The sequence below is a fragment of the Bombus huntii genome, chromosome 6 (assembly GCF_024542735.1).
Source record: "Bombus huntii isolate Logan2020A chromosome 6, iyBomHunt1.1, whole genome shotgun sequence".
NCBI lineage: Eukaryota > Metazoa > Arthropoda > Insecta > Hymenoptera > Apidae > Bombus > Bombus huntii.
Window position 1 is genome coordinate 12,463,262 of NC_066243.1, and position 16,642 is coordinate 12,479,903.

Genomic DNA, 16,642 nt, shown 5'->3' on the forward strand with positions numbered 1-16,642 from the left:
TTCTATGGAAACTAAGAGTGTTTGATTCGTTTGTAGGATTGCGGCGCGTGTCACGCACCCCTGAAATACGGTAGTCTCGCCGTATCAGCGAGCAAGTTGGGTCTTTTGTATCATCCTGCTTGTTTCCGATGCACAGAGTGTAAGGAGCTTCTCGTTGATCTCGCTTACTGCGTACACGACGACACTCTGTTCTGCGAGAGGCATTACGCCGAACAGCTGAAACCCAGGTGCGCAGCTTGCGACGAGGTGAGTACGTTTATTTGCCGTTTGCTCGCAAATTTCGGTAATCGAAACCTCTGCGACGATTTATGGCAACGTTTAAGTCGACGATAGTTAAAACAAGCTACGAATTGCTTAATGAAACGTCCTTAAACGTTTTAAATTTCCCGCTCGAAAGAGGAAATAATACCGGCCGTACCCGATCAGATAAACTTACCGTGCGGCGCTAGTAAGATAGCCGTAGCTCATTCCGTGACGAAACGTTCTTATCTACTGAAATCTCCTTTATCGACGGTAGAGGTTTGCTAACCTCGATCGTTGCCATCGATACATAGAAACGAATCTCGATGCACGTTTCGAATTCTAACGCGGGAAATACTGAATCGTTCGCGCGGAATAAACGATAATTTTTTTAATTAATTTTCACAAAACCAACAATTTTTATTGTTACTTTTTCAAGCAAATCTGATTCGTCGTCCCACATGCGGTTGATTTTTCCATTTACGGTTAAGATCCGGCGAAAAAACGAAAGATCGCGCGCGACTGTTTTGCGAAGGTACTTTGCATCGTTCCGCCGAGCGTTTTTATTACATCGGTGGCATTGCTTTCGCATTAAGAAAACCTGAAATCTCACCGGTGACCCAAATGCGCACAGTCAGCTGTCAAGGTGCGCGTAAATCGCGATTCGTGCCAAGCTCGGGCCTGTTTACCGCTCTTAAGTGTACGAGAACATCGTTTCCGAGCTTACGAACGATTTAACGTCGACATTGCCGCGATCACCGGCGCAAATAAATTCTCATTGAGTAATATACAAGTTACCGTGCAATTTTATGCAATCGTCAAACGATTTATTCGGTTGTTCCAGAATCTTTCTCTCCCTTGTCTGGAAACTTTCGCTGTTCTCGCTGACAGATATCGAGCTCTCGTGACAGTTTAAACGTGGATCTTGGCTAATCGTAAACAGTCTGACTGTTGTTAAAATATCCGCGGCATAGTGATACGAAGTGCAGCGCAATCGCGAGGCGTTGTCTCGCGCGTTGCGCCGGAACTGGGCCGCTTTCGGCTTTATTTAGATGGACGGAAATAGGAATCGTGTAGGATTGAAGCCGAACATCGTACAAGCATGTTCGTCACCGTGGCCACTGCGCAATGCGAATTATGTTGTAGAAACGCGAATTGGCCAAACCTACGATCTTTTTATCTCGATTCGTCGCTGACTAATAACTTTACTCACTCGTTTCGATGTATGTATTAAACGTTACTCAAATATACGATCAATCGAGTACAGCGCGTTTCCATGTTTCTTCTTCTCCAAGAAATGACTGGGATAATCAAACAACTTGTCGATGTTTCATCTTTTTCTTTTTTATTAACTCAAACTGTGACAATACTAAACCGAAGTTTTTCAGAATCGAGAAAAACTTCGATGCGACCGAAAGATGGTTCCTCTGGAACGCGGCTAACTCGAGAAGCTACAAAGCTTCAGCTGTTACAATTTGTTACCACCTTTCTCGTTCGTCTAACACGTTCGAATTGGTTTTCTTCCAACCGGAAACCCTATTAATCGTACCTGCGGCCGGTCGGTAATCTATTTTGATTTCTTGTCGAAGCTCCCACCACGATCGCGTAGTGTCCAGACACCGAGAACCGTTCCCGTCTTTTATTAGAGTCAGTCAATTGGAGGCGAACGAAAGGCCTAGCAAACCGCGAGAATAATCGACCAACCCGTTCTTCCCTCTTCGATCGAATCTAGTCGCGTTTCCCGTCCTCCTGATTCGCGCGAGTCACGTCGAGTCCGGCGTTCTCGCATCTTCGCGATCGTCTTTGATTTTTTCTGCGGCAGTAAAAGCAGTGGTCTCTGGTTTCGGTAAGTGAAACGAGTCACACTCAGCCACACACGAGCCACTACCCGCTGAGGACAACGTTCGATCCTCGAAAGACTAGTTTGATCGACGATCAACGGCCTTTTGTCGATCGACGATCAATACTCTTTCGCTCTGTCTGACAATAAAATATAGAAACACGCAACGAACGTTCGCATTGTTCCCTGCCAGTTCGTATTCGGGCGTACGGCCAACGTAATCGTAACCGGATCTCGATAGAATCTCGTAAGGAATTTCGGCGAGAGCGTCGGCAAGCTTGTGAATATTTCTGATAAAAAACACGCGACAGGTTTAGACGCGCGAGACTCGAGCATCATCGACGATCATTTCGGAAGACGGTCTGAGCCTCTGACGGGAAACAAACGGCCTTTATAGAAAAGCGTGGCGTAACAGTGACGCAACAAGCCGTTATAGCGTCGCCGTCGTAAAATTCTACCGCGTTGTCTATTTCGGGAGCGTCGTGGTTCACGTACTACGCGTCTGCTGCGCAAAAATTGTCTCTCGCGCCTCCATTTGACCCGCGAGCGTGCACCTTCGAACGCTCGATCGTTCTAGCTCGCGCTAGGAACGCTACGGTGGTGAGCTTCTGATCGATCGGGTATCCTGCTCGATCGTCGCAGCTAGAAAACGAAAGAACGTTCCGAATGGAAAAGCGAATAGCAAGACGCTTTGTATTTTACGTCGTCTCGCAATTTGGCTGTCAAGCGCATCTGTCGATGACAAAATATACAGGGTGGCTGGTAAATGGTGATACAAGCAAAAAGGGGGTGATTCTACGCGAAAAAAGAAGTCGAAAATATAGAATAAAAATTTTTTTGAATTTTTCCATCGAGACAACGATCTACAATGAGATCCGTTATAACGTACCGTACGCGTACCGAGCGAAAATTCAAAGTCGATTTTCTCGAAAACAAAGCCTGAAACGAAAAATTTTTATTCTATATTTTCGACTTCTTTTTTCGCGTAGAATCACCCCCTTTCCGCTTGTACCACCAGTTACCAACCACCCCGTATATAAGCCACGCGTTACTACTTTTCGATCCAAGTTTCGCTTCGGAGCAATTAATGTTTCTTTAAAATTTCATCGAGCGAGCGCTTCGGAGTATTATAGCAGACGGGATCGATCGTTCGGACTAGAAGCCGCGTACGAGAGCAATTTCGAAAATAGCGCATTGCTGTTGCAACGCGAAAATGAATGACGCGAATTCAGGTCACCGGAGCCGCGTTCATTCGTCAAAAATACTTAAACGAAAACCTAGCAGCTTGGGCGATAAGTCGTGGAAACAGAGAGCTGCACGACTAGCATTCTGTTTAGGTCTTTGCACTTGACCGCTTCCCTGCTGCTACAGCGTTCTTCGCGTATCGACCGGTTCCAAAATGAGCCGCGGCCATCGATTTCGAGCATCGGAGACAGTTAAAAGCAAAGTTTCCACGCAAGGAATCGTGGAAGATAAACACGATGGTCGATGCAGCGTCGAAGGTTGGCTATTCTCGGAGCGATTATCGAAAAAAGTGTATGCATCAACCTATTTCGCGTAAACACGCGGGCGCCTGCGCGACGGACATTCGATATAATACGATAGCAAGCTAAGATCGCAGCTTTTGTATTTAGCATTTTGTTTGCCCGCTGACGATACTCTGTTCTTTGCTTCACTCGTCCAAGTTTCACGTAAGATCAGCGTTAATTTCGATCCGAGCAACGATACAAAAGGTAGAAAAATAGCTGTGTGCGTTGGCATATTAATCTTTGATCCAAAGACTATTCGAGAGGGTCAGAAAAGCGTGGACGAGCCGCTAACGCTTAAACCGCAAGGTGGAAGCGTGCTCGTTGAGCAAAAGATTCCATGCACCTGACACAAGGTGGAACGAAGGGTCGTCCTAGGAACAGTGGGAACGGCTGCAAAGTTTTCAGCGGTCTAATTCGGTCGGCTCGCGAAATGACTTCGTAGAGATCCGGTGGCACGCTTTTCTCCGACCATGGCACACACGTTCGATCATCGACCGAAATAACATTGGCATTGTTCCGTTTCCCTCCAGAAGAACCGGCTTTCGTGGCAATCGGGTCGACTAATTTCGACCCTTCGCCACGACCGTGGAATGTCGCGCCTTCTACGGCCGCATTTTCAGATCGATCCACGTTCTTCCATTTCGAACGAACGTCGATTCGATTCGTTTCGCTGTTCCGCGGAACCAACCGTGTACGATTTCTAGTCGATCCATGAGCGGAAGGGGTCAAGGTCCAACCACGACTGTTTGCCAAACCAACGATTCATAAACGAGAAATTAATTCCATGGTTCGTGACTAGAAAACCGTAACCTTGCAAATTCAACCGGGGAAGGAAGTTTGGAACTATGTCGTGAAAACAACGCGACGAGCGCAGTTTCGCTGGCAGAAACGTTTCGTGAATCAGAATATTAATCGTCGCGACCCACGATTGTCGCTACGTTGTTTCGAGTCGTTTCTCGATGTAAATACACAAGGAAACAAGATAGGACGAGGAGGACGGAATTTTATTTTCGTCGATGATTTATTTACTCGTTCAAGTGCCAGGTGTGGACGAGGTGATTCGACCATCGATCACACGGCCAGCTTTTCCTTCGACAGCAACAGGAACCTCGTGAGACGTCGAGGTCTTCTTTCCGGCAGGGAGCGATAACCTTGCGCCTGCTTATCGTATCTTCGACGCTTTTCATTCAGAAGTCGTTCCACTCGATTAACTATACAAATTACACGAAAAATCCTGTCTAACGTCAGAAATAGATTCGATGGATAAGTATCGAGGGAGGCAGAGGGCAAAGCTCTCGTTCGTTCCTTGGATCCTCTTTTAGCTCCGGAAATAAAGATACTCATAATCCAAACAGCGCTGCTCCGATCATTGCGAAAGAAAAGCACACGGAATCGCTCCGTCCACTTCTTCGTATTTACACGACAGATCAAACGAACGTGACGCAGTCGTTTTGCATAACCAGCGGTGTTCTCTGTGCGGGAAACGTAATCGTAAATCAATTTACTCCAGCGGATCGTGTTCGATAAATCGTGCCATGGTAACTGACGCCAGCGTGACGCGCGTGTTTACGCGTCATACGCTATCGTGATACGCAATTCGAAACTTTATCGCGTTTTTTCTCCTACCCTATCGATTTCTATCGTCTTATTCTATACGTCGGTACGGTCGAACGAAAAGCATACAAACAAAGGTAAACGATTTTTAAGGAACAATCGGACAGTGTTGCGGTACGGCGCAAATATAGATCATCGAGAGTTCGATAAGCTGGACGTTGGGTGTTTCGATATCTGTTTGGACGTGCGCCAGAGAGACGTACCGCGCGCAAAACGTGTATCAAAGATCGGCTCGACTCGTTGATTCGTAACCGATGAGGTAACCGAAATAAAGTGGTGCGAGTAACGCGAGAAATTCGGCCGCGCATCTCGGCCACGTAAACAAGCCGGAATTTCCACGCCAGAGCTCCGTCGAGTTCGAGCGAACACAGAGAAAGAGAGAGAGCGCAACGATGAATGGGATTAGGTTAATTGATCGACGTAACGGATCAAAGGTCAGGCCGCAACTGAACTTGAATCCTGGAAACTTTCTCTCGCTCGAAAGTTTCGCGACGAAAGATGGGACGACGTAAACGAAAAGAACGGCGACCAGAGTTCGCACTGACCGTGCTAGTTGCTGTATGATCGATTTTAAAGATGCGCTTGGACGCGAATCAAGTTGCAAGCGACGAATCGTTCGTTTTTGCGAAACGATCGCGACCAAAGGTGCCAAACTCTCGTTCTCTCGTCGCGACGTCGTACAGATATCGAAAGGACGCCCCCGCGCCAACGTTTCCGAACACGACGAGGAACGATGGTTAACGGATTGGCTCATTAGAGCTCGGCATCGATCGCAATTAATCGCGCGGCCGATGATCGGACGTCGCACGCGGCGACTGCCAAATCGGGCTCCGTTAATTATCTCGAGCGAGTGATCGATCGCGACGCGTACGCTGCATTAAGGACAGAGATTCGCGTCCAGGGACATTCGAGCTAACTTTAGCCTTAGCCACGGTTCGCTCCTCAAGTCGAACGTTACGTCGACATAACGAGCCGAACGGCCACTAGTTTACCCCGGGTCCGAACGGTTTGCCCACGGAAAATAAAACAGTTCTCTGGCCGCCATCCGGCCGCATGGATAAGCCGATAATCGCGTGATCACCGCCTCCTCGAGTACGTGCCGCTCGGTCAGGGCCCGCGACGCCTTTCAGCCTGCTAAACGGGCTACGCCACCGTTGTGGACCAGTGGGTGCGCGTGGGTGGTGGGTGCCCCCCCTAGGAAGTCGTTTTAACTTCTCGTCTCGTCTCTTTCCTCTCTTTCGTCCCCCGGGTGTGTGACGTCAGCCTAGAGGATTACCCGAGTGACACCAAGAGTTTGGTCGAGATCCCGAGGATATCTTATGGATGTAGCACGCACATCACCGAGATTCCCTTCGCTCTCCGTGATCGAGGAATTCCGGTATACGTTTCCGAGAGGACTTCTCTCGTAGATCATCCTGGAGCGGTCTCTTCTATGCTCCCGAAGAGCGACGAGCTCGAGAAAAAGAACGATAGGATGAAGCACCGCCAACTGTATGGGTATTTGACGTGTCGAGTTCGTGACGTAACATAGTCTCTATCTGTAAAGTGATTCGCGTAGAAAAATATCGTTTATTCATGATAATACGATAGAAGACCGCTCTTACCGTTTCTCATCGGAAAATCCAAGAACGCTTTTCGAGATGGGCTTAATGATGTCGATACTGATCGGATGCGTCGGCATGTTGGAGCTGCTCGCCTGCCTCCGTCACGTCACCGACGGCGTCGTGATCAGGATCAATCAACCAGCCACACCGTGTCTCTCGTATCACGAGCAGAACGATACTATGAGCACTCATGACTCCATCTGCAGTTTCAGTCACTCGACCGACGTGAATTTGCCTCGTGGCGCCAAGCACAAATTGGAGAATCTGCACGAGTATAGTTTACGAATCAGAACCGAACTGCGATCCCTGGACAAGAACTTTGACTACAGCGCGTTGTCGGAATGCAGCGCCAGAGATTTTCTGTTACCCTCCAGGGTAAGCCCGGACTCCAGGCTCAGTCCAGATTTCGAGTATCTGGTACAAGCGAGCGATTCTCGAGAGGATCAAGCGGAAGCGGAGAGCGATCACAGGGATCTATACGAACGAGATATTTACGAAGATGCGACTGAAAACTGGCGAATGGAAAGTAGTTCGAGAGACCGACCATTATCCGTGATAACCGCAGAACCGGAGAAATACGTCAGAGTACCGACGCCGATTCCTTTCAACGTGGACGATCCGTTGTCCAGTTCCGGAGCTTCGAGCGACGTGGGTACGTCGTTCGACAACGATTCCGGAAACGAAGCGCCCACAATGAGATCCTTCGAATCGATTCCAATGATCAAACGATACAAGAGTCCTTCGGAAGGCGGATCCTCGATAGACGAGTCCGATTGCCACGAGCAAAGGAAATATCTCAGGAAACCGATCAGAAAGTCTCGCTCCAAGTCTCCCGAACCTTCGAAGAGTTTCGAAAATCTCCGAGAAAGCGAAATATCGATTCCTTCCGAGAAACCGAACACAGCCGAACATCAAGTTGAATCGGCAAGAGTACCGAGTCAGAGGAAGAAGATCAAGTCCTCCGGCACGATCACGAGGAAGCCCACGAGGTTGAAATCGAAGGACGCACAGGTGAGCAGAAGCGCCGAGAATTTAACGGCGAGAAAGTCGAAGAGGCACCGAGATCCGGAGAGACGAAAGTCGGATATCTCCGTTCAGACCATCGGCAGCTACCAGAGAGACGAATGGACCAACACGTCGCCTCCAGACAGTCCCACGATGTCCAGGTCAGAGAGTCGGAGGAGCGTGTCCGTCCAGGTGCAGACCAGTTTCGAGAAGGAACTACCGAGCTTGGAAGCTTCGACGGAACTGGAGGGCTCGGTTCTGGGTCTGTCCGAGAGCAGAAGAGATCTCACGTCTCGGGATCATTTTGGCAGAAGGACCTTTAAGAATAGAAGATTCGGATCCGGTTCCAGGGACAAGGCCGACGACAGCGACGGCGCTCGAGATAACTTCTCGATGACTAATGCAACTTCATCCGTTGAGAGATCCAAGGATGAGGCGCGTCTGCTGAAAATATCCAGCTTCGAGGAGGCGGACGACGAGGATTATCAGAGAATCCGGAACATCCTAACAGACTCCGACTCGAAAGAGTTCAACGAGAAGAAGAGGAGAAAGGGATCTAGGTCCGTGTCCTCGTTCGAGGACGAAGATTATTGGGACGCGGAGGATGTGAGTGCAGCAACTGGACGGATACAGTACTCGATACCGGATCCCGATCGAAACAAAGCTTTCTGGGTAATGACGCAATCAATGAAGCTCCTCTCGTCTCTCTCCGATTACACTCGTTACACCCAATTCATTCGACACTCTTTAGACAGTGAAATACAATTGAAAACCACCATACACATTTTCCCCGCTGTTTGTATGATTTTACTCGACTCAATGTCGCTGTCACCCACTCAATTATCGAGAAATTGGGAATACTTGAGATTTCGGAAAATCCAAAAGATCGATAGAAGCACTCATCGTCCGATAACGGTCGATGTTGATCCTAGATTGATTTATTTTCGAAGAAATTACTAATTGCTGACTGTTAAAAATCTAACATACCAAAAGGTGCAAAGAAAAGACAGAGAAATTAATTTCCAATCCCACTAGGGGCGATTTGAATTCAGGACAATTTGATAGGAGTCGCGTTATCGAATATTCTTCTTCACTAACACTGACCATCTAATCACCGTCATCGTACTTGCTTCGTGTAACACTCGGCAATCGGAATATTTTTTAAACTCTGCGTATTAACCACGATTACAGTTATAAAATAGATTTTAACTTTCGACCAGGTCGTCAAATAGTTAGGAAGGTGCGTGTACAAACGAGACCGCGCGTAACAACGACGGTATACTCACAAATCACGGTGACTCGTGTTTTCACTGATGGCACCGAATTCTTGGTCGTTATTTGTCAAATAACCGACCTGGAATAGCGGCGACGAAGTCGTAAAACTAATGGCGAATCGCTTTTGGCCGCGAGACAACGGCGGTGTGCGAAATTACTCGCCGACTGGTATCAGATTCATTCTACGTGAAATAAAAAAACAAATGCCACCTGGTTCTAAGATGAAACGATAGAAAATTTGCCACTGACGCGACGCGACGATTGCATAATATCCCTCAGCCTCGACTCTGGCCGAGGCCACTGGCGATCTTGGACCCGCTATTGTTATCCCCAAGATCTTGGAATCTTACGTTGTAGAGGGAAAAAAGAATCGCAAGGAGACGGGGTGAGAAAACGCGATCCCAATTTCGTACGAAATACTCACAGTTCTCTGGCACGTTCATTGGTGCCGTGTGCCTCGCGTGGGGTCTCCCAAAATATCAATCTCGTACTCGCTTGCAAATAATATACGTATACATCGCACTCCTGTCTCGTCGTTTACCTCAGACGCGACACTTTCTCAGGGCTTCCCTTTACGAACGTTTATGGGATTACGGGGACACTAAGTTTTACCCGGTCGTCTTCGAAGCTCGCTGGTTGGTGCTTTGACAGAGTTAAGGTTCAAAATGTACATCGTGTATCAATGTATTAAACGGATATCAGCGATCTATCGCTGATCATCGAACGTCTACGATCACCATAGACGTTTTCAAGGCAATAGCTGGTACACCAGAAGCTCATCGCCAGAAGAATCCTCGTGATATTCCACTATTTTGGTCGACCCGATTTTTCAGCGGCGTTATATTTTTAATCGTCCCTCTTCCGGACCCCTCATGGCCGATATTATGTTACCGCCCGCCACGATTCTCAATCCGCGTAGGCGATCACATCCTCCTGTGACGGGCGATTTTCATTTTCCTGCTATTTATAAAACGGCCGGCGTTCCTGAAATATCTGTATGATGGAATGGCGATTTACCGTGAAACCGTGAAATCGAGACCACCGCCTAAATCTACCATGGCCGTGTTCCCGTAATTCTCTCTCGCCGGCCATGGTTACGATTTTCAAACCGGACCAGAATACGCGAATGGTTGTTGGTCGTGTTTGATAATCACGGCTGAAAGAGGTATCAGTGACGATGAGAATGCGGAACGTGGGTGGGCCACACGAATTGGTGATGTGCGGAACATTCCGATCCAATTACACCGCGGACTTCTTCTTTATTTTTCCGGCCAGTTCTATTTTTCGCGTAGTTTCACTCCGCGTCAACCAGGAACCACCTGTTTGGCACGTGATCAACTTGTCGATGTTTCAAGAAACGATCGTGAATGATCGATGACGCTTTCGTATCTTTCCTACGAATCTCTATAGATCGCAATAGTTTACAAATGGCTTTATCGATAAGAGATTTTTCGCGTCGATCCTATCTGACCTAGATCGGAAAGCTTTTGGAAAAATCTTTACTCCAATTCCATCGATCGTGAACCAACGATCCGATTCGTTGATCGTCGATTACCTAGTTGCGTTTCATCGACGAAATTATCTACCACTCTACCGCTGCTCCCAATTCCCAGACTTATCGAACCAATTCGATCGCAAACAGAAAGCAACATACAATTTTATTTCATTTGATCTATCGAATGGGCTAATACATAGAGGGATACTCAACGATCGTCCTTCCGATCATTCAGAAATCGAATCGTCTGGTCGAGATCGGGCAGATAGAGGAGACGCCGTTAAAGTGTCCAGAAATATCGCTATCGAGAAAAGATAAATAAAAATGAAGAAAAAGGGAAAGATTTCAAGGAATCGGAGCGGCGTTGCCGCGAACCTGTAACCTGTCGCGGTCGATCGCTAACGAGTCGAATGGCAACGACTAAAGAGGGGGACAACGGAGTCAAAGAGAGAAAGAGGGGTGTCGTGGAGAAGTTGCACCCGGCACACTGCATCGAGAATCTCGACGAGGAGGAGGCAACGGAGGAAAAGAAGGAGTAGAAGGTTAGGGAAGATGAAGAGGGAAGAGAAGAGAGCGAAAAGGAGGATGGGGGAAGAGGGTGGCGGACGCGCGCGGCGAGTTTCTGGAGTCGTCGGGACGCCGAAAATAGCGTCCCGATATGATGATGCCCGGAGCGCGACGATCCTAGATTTCAGTCAGTTCGCAAGCTCGAAAGCTGCTGGCTACACACGGAACACTCCGACCACGCTCCGGTTTTACATTTTCATAGAGGCGCCAATCAGCCTTTTTCGTTTCCGAAGCTCCAAGCGTTCGTCTTTCTTTTCGTCTCTTCTCCTGGACTACACGTCCGGTTCCCGGTTCTTCTCCTCGTTTCCTCGTGAGACGACATTCGAGAGTATTCTCGCGACCGAGATCGTTAAACGCGCGGAACAAGCTTCGACGAGTAGCACACGATGGCGGAAGTAGACGGTGTAGTGTTCACGACCACCGAGCGCAAGATTCGCAAAGTGAAGAAGACGACGAAGCGCAGGGAGAGCCACGATCAGAACGCCGAGGTCACGATCACCGAGGTCGACAGCACGCAGAATCACCACGCCATCGAAGAGTATGTGCTGGCTGCAGATCTAACTCGGATCGGCCCGAACACGTTTTCGACGATCCCCTTTTTCTCAGCCACGAGCTTTCCGTTTGCGATCGCAATCCTCGCGAAACGAGATCTTGGCCGTCACCCGTGAACTCGCGCGATTTTCCAACTCGATCGTTGTCACGTGAAATTTTCGCCTTTTTCGTCGTTGATCCGAGTTTCAGCATGGAGCATGGTGGAAGACAAACGCGAATCTCGATATTCGCGGCAAACGAGAAAAATCGACGATTCATTTCGGCAACGGACGAAAGCAAGCTCTTTGATCGCGAGCTGTATTTGCTTTCCGACTCGACCTACTTTACTTCGATAGCGAAATTTCATGGTTACGTTTGCCGCGGTCGGTTCGTCGTCCCCCCTCCCCTTCCACTGGTTGTTTCCTCCTTACGGTTCCAAAGTAACGAGCTACTAAAACAACGAACCACACAGGAACGAGCTGCGATAGTAACGAGAGCTCGAAAGATTTGCTAATGTTTTCAAAACACGTTCGTTTTGCGAAATTTCCGGGTAACCGGCCAGCTTCTCGTGCCGAGGGGCGCTCTTCTCTCATGGGAGTAGAGGTTCGCGACGCGAGATCCTCTCGATCGACGATCGAGAGTGCCGCGTAATTCGTACGATACATATTATGCATTTTTCTTTACGCCACGATTATATGTTCCCGTACAAAAAATACTCAGCCAGCACATACAACAGCACTCAACCAAGGTACATATAACCAGCAAATCTATCGCAACACCGTCGCAGATACGCTAGACACTGCAGCACCGAGCAATGAAAGAGAGAGATTGCGAGGAACTTTTGCGGTTCGGTCGGTGGGAAATTTCGTCGGACGAAAAAGCGAGAGAAAACGATGCTGTGAGAAGAGCGTATCTGGAACTTACGTCGTCGTACATGCCACGAGATTTATCGTGAAAAGAAAAACAGAGTTTTCGCGTTTAAATTAGACAGAGTCGATGCTATCTCTCGAATATTTCGCGTTGCCAAAAATTGTCGTGGAGAAGTACGTCGCTTTAAAAGCGACGTTTTCCTTGTTCCATGGAATCGTTCGATTGCCTTAACGTATTAAGGGGATCGGGTCTAACGAGCGTTCCGAGAGAAACCTGGCAGGAACGATCGTCTCTAAACAGGTCGCGTTTTTCGTTTCCAGTTGATTTTCAGTGGCGAGTACACGAAGGCGATGAACAAGGACTGGCACAGCGGCCATTTCTGTTGCTGGCAGTGTGACGAATCTTTGACCGGGCAGCGTTACGTGCTCAGGGACGAGCACCCTTACTGCATCAAATGCTACGAGAGCGTTTTCGCTAATGGCTGCGAGGAGTGCAACAAAATCATCGGTATCGACTCCAAGGTACGTATATCGCGGTTCCATTCCCGATATCTCGCGATCCTATTTTCCCAGCGATAAACGCGTTGACTCACCGACCTCGATCGCCCAAACGCTCGATTTTTCTCTCGATACTTGGTGTCGCGAACACGCGCCCGATAGAAACCGAGATATTTCACGAAACGACGACGTTTCGTCCACCCAAACGTGGGTTTGGATACGATCCAACCGGGCGGAAAACCAAAGTTTTCCCCTAAATTTAGATTCGCGGCACACGGCACTCGTTCCACCCTTTCTACGCGTGAAAAAAATCGAAAGACCTTCGCCGTATCGAAGAATTCCGCGGTTCGAAGTAAAGCCGATCGGACAAAAATCGGTAATTATCGGTTCGCGTATGATCACAAGACGAGGTGGCGATATACGAACGAGCATGGGCGTCGATTTACTCATTCCTAGAAATAGAAACGATGATGCAGGTGCCTGCTTATTTCCGTTTCTCGCTGGTTCGTCGTTGTTATTCCTCCTACTTGGCCAGCCAAATCAGAAGAAGCGTACCACGAACAGCGTTATTTCGCCGGCCGGTTTTCGTGACAAATCGATATCACGCGAGAAGACGTTTGCCAACTCGACGGAAAATTATCCTCTTACATAGCGAAACAAACACCCAAGGATCCGCGTACCTTTTCCTCGCCGGAATGACACACTGCTCTAGTAGCATTGCTTAAAGGTCGACGAGTTAGCGATTGTAATCGATCCCGGAATGGAAACCCGCGTTTCGTTTCGATACAAACGCGTTTCTCTCTCTAAATTCGATGATTTGTATCCGCATGTTGGTCGTCGGAACGTGATTGAACGTTGCAACGTCCGTCGTAGCGTTCTATCGTTTTGCATAAGATCGGTCACACGAGCTACGTCCGTCAGATTGGACACAAACCTTGTTGTATTTTTTATTTTTTGTTTTCCTTTAAAACTGGACACACGAACAGATGAATATTCGTAATGTGTAAACACGACCTATAAGAATTTGTTTTGTCTTCTCAGTTCTTTTAATTCGTCAAACGACGACCGCGACATGCGAAGATAATCGAAAAATTTCTTTTCGTCGGTTCGAAATGCATCAGAGATCGTGTAAGATGCATCTTTCAGTAATCTCGAATTCATCGCGAGTTTTGGCCACGTATGGATATTAGAAACGCGTACTGATATGGGAAAATTACGGAGATCAAAACCAACGCTCGCGTGACTGTAGCCACAACTTCCGTCACAACGGACGTCATCGTCACAACGCTTGTGTAACTCGAGCCTAAAAGGCAAGACGACTGACTGACAACGAATCTATTTGCTTAAGGCAACGCTGGATCTAAAGCGAGTTCCTTATAGTCGCAAAGGCCGTCGCGTCAAACATAATCGATGTTTTCCTCTGCTCGTTCAGCGTGTAATTCGCGAGATCCTGTTTTTCGTTACCCATTCGCGTATTTTCATTTCGCAAGCTGTCCGTCGCTTGTCCGTTACACGAAACGAAAACGATTATCACCTCCGTAAGGCGAGAGCGAGCAAACGATAATTGGCGACGAATCGTTTGCAGGATTTGTCGTACAAGGATAAGCACTGGCACGAGGCCTGCTTCCTCTGCAACAGGTGCAGAGTGTCCTTGGTGGACAAACAGTTCGGTAGCAAGGTGGACAAGATCTACTGCGGCAACTGTTACGACGCCCAATTCGCCAGCCGTTGCGATGGATGCGGCGAAATCTTCCGTGCTGGTACGTAATTCGAAACCAATTTCTTCGATCGCAGAAATAGCAGAACGCCTCTTTCACGCGTATCCTGTCGAGTGCTTGAATTCGAAGGAACGCTGTTCGAACAGCGATAAAAATACGACCGCCGTTGTAACCCGAAATAACCAATTCGTTCACCACCGGCCGACTATAGGAGGTCCGGTCTAGACGATCGATCGAACCACCTGTTTTCCAGCAGCGATGACCCCCGAGGAATGACTCACGGTCCCGAGTGCGACACACGGGCAGTATAGATCTCGCATTCGGCGTTTCTTATTAAGGCAATCGAGTCAAGGTTCGAACCAATTATCGCGATCCTTTTCAAAGGGAAAGGAAATGCTTAAACTTCTGTGACCTCTGATTCTTCAGCGCGTGTCCAGATTGTTCGTGGGATTTTCCCCAAAATTTCGCTTCCTATCGAAACGTATTTTAAACGACAAACCTGGACCGTATTTCTGGACCCGGCAGACATCGACGTTTGATCGCATTTTAGAAGAAACTTGGCGAACGAAATTCGCGCTGTACGGTTTCTCTGGCGGGTTTCGAGCCGAGCGAATCGAGAAGCGGGAAAGTGGGTCGAAAAAGGTTGTCGAGCAATTATGCGCGCGACCTTTTTCGACAAGCGCGGAACGCAATCTCCGAACGACTTATCGCTTTGTCGCCTCGCAACCTTCGGCGATCGCAGACGGCGTGGTGGAGCGCACCGCGACCTATATATCGCGTGATTCACGCGTGCCTCGACGACCATGCTTCAGGCCACTACACAGGTAATTGGGACGACAACGTGAGAGCCTGTGTTAACGAGCCGCTGATTCCTCGAGAATCGTAGACCTCGGAAGAGCCCCGACGATTAAACGTTAGTTCCCCTTGTTTCTTTTGGGAAAAGGTAGCTCTTCGCTCGAGGGCAGCTACTTCCGCTGAAAGATTACGGGTTGGTAATTCGGTCAAGTACGCTACAAGATGAACGAGACATCGTGCAAGTAAAACCGTATGGCAACGAAATTCGGAGAATACGAATTAAGCTTCGAATACGTTTAAACGAAACTGTCGAGGAGAAAGCCAAGTGCTTAGGATGGATGATCGATTTGGCGAACGAGGTTCGTGCCTCTGATGGACTGGTTCCGACTTACGTGACGCGCGTGGGAGTCTCGTTAAATCTTAAGAGAGGCACAGATAGTTACGGGATCGGCGAGGAATCGTTTGCGAAAATGACTCGGTACCAACGCGTGTCCGTATACGGCTCGACCTTTCGAACGATATCTAGCGTGGTGCATCGCGAATGAACTTCGTGAAAAAGAAATGCGCCGTATTCGAGCGATCTGGTTTCCCGCGGAAAAGTTCGCTGTTTGCAAATTTTTGACATGGAGTATCTTTAACGTGTTTTAATTGAGTTTTACGACGCAGTCTCGAGATATCGACGATAAAGATACCGCTATTTATTCAACCATTAAAAGAAACGAGAGATTACAGGACAGAAGAATCAATAACTTGATCGAACGAGTACGACTAACTAAAGGTTAAACTAGCGCGACGATCGTGAATTGAGCGCATTCTGTTGGCGTTTGACGTCGCTTATCAGGGAACGTGTTAATCGACTCAATTCTTTCGATGAATCACGGCCGATTAGTTCATTCTTCAAGCAAAATACTTTGTCATTCGTTTCTTTGGCTATTGCGCTGCAGGAATAATAATCTGGTCGTCGGAAAAAGAAGAAGTTTAAGAGTTCCGTGCCACTAATTGCCAGCGCGCTAATCACCACGGTACTCGATGGCGTAATCGTGCAGAGAAAATCGTTCGTCT

General features: G+C 48.1%; 1 protein-coding gene across 11 annotated transcripts in view; it reads left to right on the forward strand.

The window, feature by feature from the left end:
• The window catches only part of LOC126866539 (four and a half LIM domains protein 2), a 71,478-nt gene that overhangs the window by 46,384 nt on the left and 8,452 nt on the right, over positions 1–16,642 (forward strand). For 6 of the 11 annotated variants that reach the window (XM_050620241.1, XM_050620235.1, XM_050620242.1 and 3 more), the window contains 3 exons: positions 37–246; positions 12,891–13,091; positions 14,653–14,827. In XM_050620241.1, the coding sequence (XP_050476198.1) occupies positions 37–246; positions 12,891–13,091; positions 14,653–14,827 (586 nt within the window). Of the gene's footprint in view, positions 1–36; positions 247–1,669; positions 2,087–6,753; positions 8,505–11,276; positions 11,708–11,753; positions 12,449–12,890; positions 13,092–14,652; positions 14,828–16,642 lie in introns of those variants that run through there. The other 5 variants (XM_050620245.1, XM_050620236.1, XM_050620237.1 and 2 more) reach the window with 5 other exon arrangements.